At 39.4% G+C, this 2,813-nt stretch overlaps 1 protein-coding gene across 1 annotated transcript; it reads right to left on the reverse strand.

The window, feature by feature from the left end:
* Positions 1 to 1,672: 1,672 nt before the first annotated feature.
* LOC111080569 (MICOS complex subunit Mic10-like) lies at positions 1,673 to 2,579 on the reverse strand. The gene is made up of 3 exons (XM_022376264.2): positions 2,481 to 2,579; positions 2,317 to 2,426; positions 1,673 to 1,943 (listed from the first exon to the last, which is right to left on the reverse strand). The coding sequence occupies exons 2-3, from the start codon at positions 2,399 to 2,401 to the stop codon at positions 1,807 to 1,809; spliced, it is 222 nt and encodes a 73-aa protein (XP_022231956.1). The 5' UTR covers positions 2,402 to 2,426; positions 2,481 to 2,579; the 3' UTR covers positions 1,673 to 1,806.
* Positions 2,580 to 2,813: the final 234 nt, after the last annotated feature.

Below are 2,813 nucleotides of genomic sequence, written 5' to 3' on the forward strand. Positions count from 1 at the left end.
AGTGCCTGGTGCAATTGGTAATAATGCAATAAAATCATCCATAATATATGTATATACATATATGTAAATTAATTTTATCACTTAATTTTTATGTTAGATGGATGTCACATCGAAATAAAATCACCTGCAGCTGATATTTGATATTTTTTGCGTGCTTTGTGAGATCGGACGGGGTTATTTTGTTTTATTTTTATATTTGCCTGTCTGTCATTGTTTACATTTTCGTAGTGATCTCCGATTTTTTGTTGTGAAATATGGTTGCATTTGACAATTATCGAAAAAATACCGCACTGAAACGTGAGAATTAGGAACATCCCAGATGGATGGTGGAATAACTGGGAAATTTTCGGAACGGCAAAACCTTACGGACCATCCCAGAAATGGATGGTGGATGGTGGATGGTCCCCAGTGTGAAAAGGCTATAAATGTAGGTGTGTGGGAATTCACTTGCACTTGGATCGTGCCAATGTATATATTATTGGGGTAGGCCGCGAATGGAACTCACTGAAGAAATATTAGTGTATGTGTGTGTGAATTCACTTGCACTTGGAGCGTGCCAAGGTATATTTTATTGGGGTGGGTCGTGCTGGAATGCACCTGTTGAGACACGGATGTAGATGTGTGTGTATGTACGCAAGCCGCTCTTATGGGCTGGAATGTGCGTACATACATATTTTGGTTTTAATTTTTTTTTATTTAATTTGTCCGCAAATCATGGACAGACACAAGTAATCGGAAAAAACTACCGTATCACTGGTAGTTGAAGGTGAATGACGGGAGAATGACGGGAGAACGGCAGGAATCGCCGATAATATGGCGGTGTCGAAAAAAGAAGAGACACGGATAACGGATGGCACAGAATGAAGGAATAAGTGCATATATAAGAATATATATATGTACTTATATCGCGGAACTCGGACTTTTCGGAATTTTGGAACACAAATCGCGAACGAAAGGGACTTGTGGCACACGAAAATCGTACTTATCTTGGGATCCTGGTGTGGTGAAGGCGATGCCGTGCTCGGAGGCTGGATCTAGTTGGGGAAGGCGAAGAAATCCGGCTCGAAGGACCAATGTTTGAGCGTAGAGGCGTCTCAGGGTGTCCACCAGAGAGTCCCAAGATAAAAAAAGCGTTAGAGTCCGGGTTCTTCAAATATATATTTCGGGGGTTTGTTCGGTATATGGATATGTATATGTCGCGAGCAAAAGCCGGCCGTTTTGCGTTGGGTGGAAAAGCGAATTGAAGCTCGATCGGTTGTACTCCAGCTGCCGAGGGCTGTCGGCGGCGAGAGCGGGAGCGTGATCGTGAGCGTGGGCGGGAGCGGGAGCGCAAGCGTGGTGAATATGCGCTCGAGAGCGCGTCACCGGGGGAAAAAAGCTCCTAAGCGTGAGAGCGAGGGCAACAGCTTGCGTAGCTGGATTGCTAACAGTGGTGTGGCTGGAATGCCCACAGAGCTGTTGCCCCGCCAGCGCCGCCCTCACTCTAAACACTACCAAAGGAACAAACTGCAAGTAACTGAAGTACCTAAAAAAAAATGTACTTAAATTGTATATTGTTAGTACCAACCATTGGTCAAAATCATTATAACCTGTAATTGGTCGATATTCAGGCTAGATTACACCACGAGAAAATATATAATTAAGATTGATGTTTTTGTATGATTTAGTAATATTTGACATCGTGTATTTAGTGAACAGAGCATCCTGTCAAAAAATAATTTCTTACATACAACATTAATTGTTTATTCTAATTTAACAGAATGAAACTAACTCTTATTCAATTTATTGCATTTTTTTATTTACATGCTACTTTAAAGTGTTTAAATCCTTTTCACATGTCCTATATGCTACACCAATTCCGAATCCAGTACCCAGCCATGCCGGCCACGCTCGACGTCTAAAAAACAGTAGCGAAACAGCAGATCCAATAAGAAGTCCTCCACCTGAAAAAAATGGGTTTTGTGAATGGAATGAAATAAAAAAAGCTGTGTCCTGCTCAGGTATAACAGGGAATCAATATTAATTGAATCGTGATCTCTAATATATGATTGTACGTTACAATACCCTCTTCGACGGTATAAAAACATATTTTAAGACTTCTATATACATATATGTATATTAGAATTAAGTTTAAATATACTGCCCCTTTGTAAATTTGGTATAGACCAACGGCGTCTAAAAAAAACTAATCTGATTTCTCTAATATTTACTTTAATTAAATAATATACCATCGATGAGGGTACTATAAGTTATATATGACACAGCTTGGTGATACAAATTGTGTACGAACAAGTAGTTACATAAGTAGTTACTCACATCCTTTAACAATGGTATCTGATACACAGCGATCTAGTCGTTTTCCGATGTTATCCTCAAGGAATACTTTTTCGTCAACTGGCATTTTAAAAGTATTTTTAAAAATCTTCCTAAAATTAAATAGAATAAAATTTGAGAAATTTGAGTTTAGTTCACCAACTCACAGTGGTGGGAAGATAGTCAAGTAAGCGTCGTCAAGTGAGCAGACTGTTTGAAACTCGGAACAAGCGAACTTAATATGGGCTATCACTATATTTATTATTATAAATGGTATTCCTTAAACCAATGTTTATTGTTATACCCGTACTCAAAAAAGAATTAAGGGGTATATTGTATTTGTGGTAAAAGTGTATGGGTGCAACGAAGACAAGGAAACTTTTCCGACCCCAAAAACTTGATATATTTTTTATCAACATCAATAGCCGAGTCGATATAGCCATGTCCGTCTGTCCTTCTGTCCGTCTGTCCGTCTTGATGAGCGCCTAGATCTCAGAGAC

This window comes from Drosophila obscura, unplaced genomic scaffold (genome assembly GCF_018151105.1).
Source record: "Drosophila obscura isolate BZ-5 IFL unplaced genomic scaffold, ASM1815110v1 contig_8, whole genome shotgun sequence".
NCBI classification, from domain to species: Eukaryota; Metazoa; Arthropoda; class Insecta; order Diptera; family Drosophilidae; genus Drosophila; species Drosophila obscura.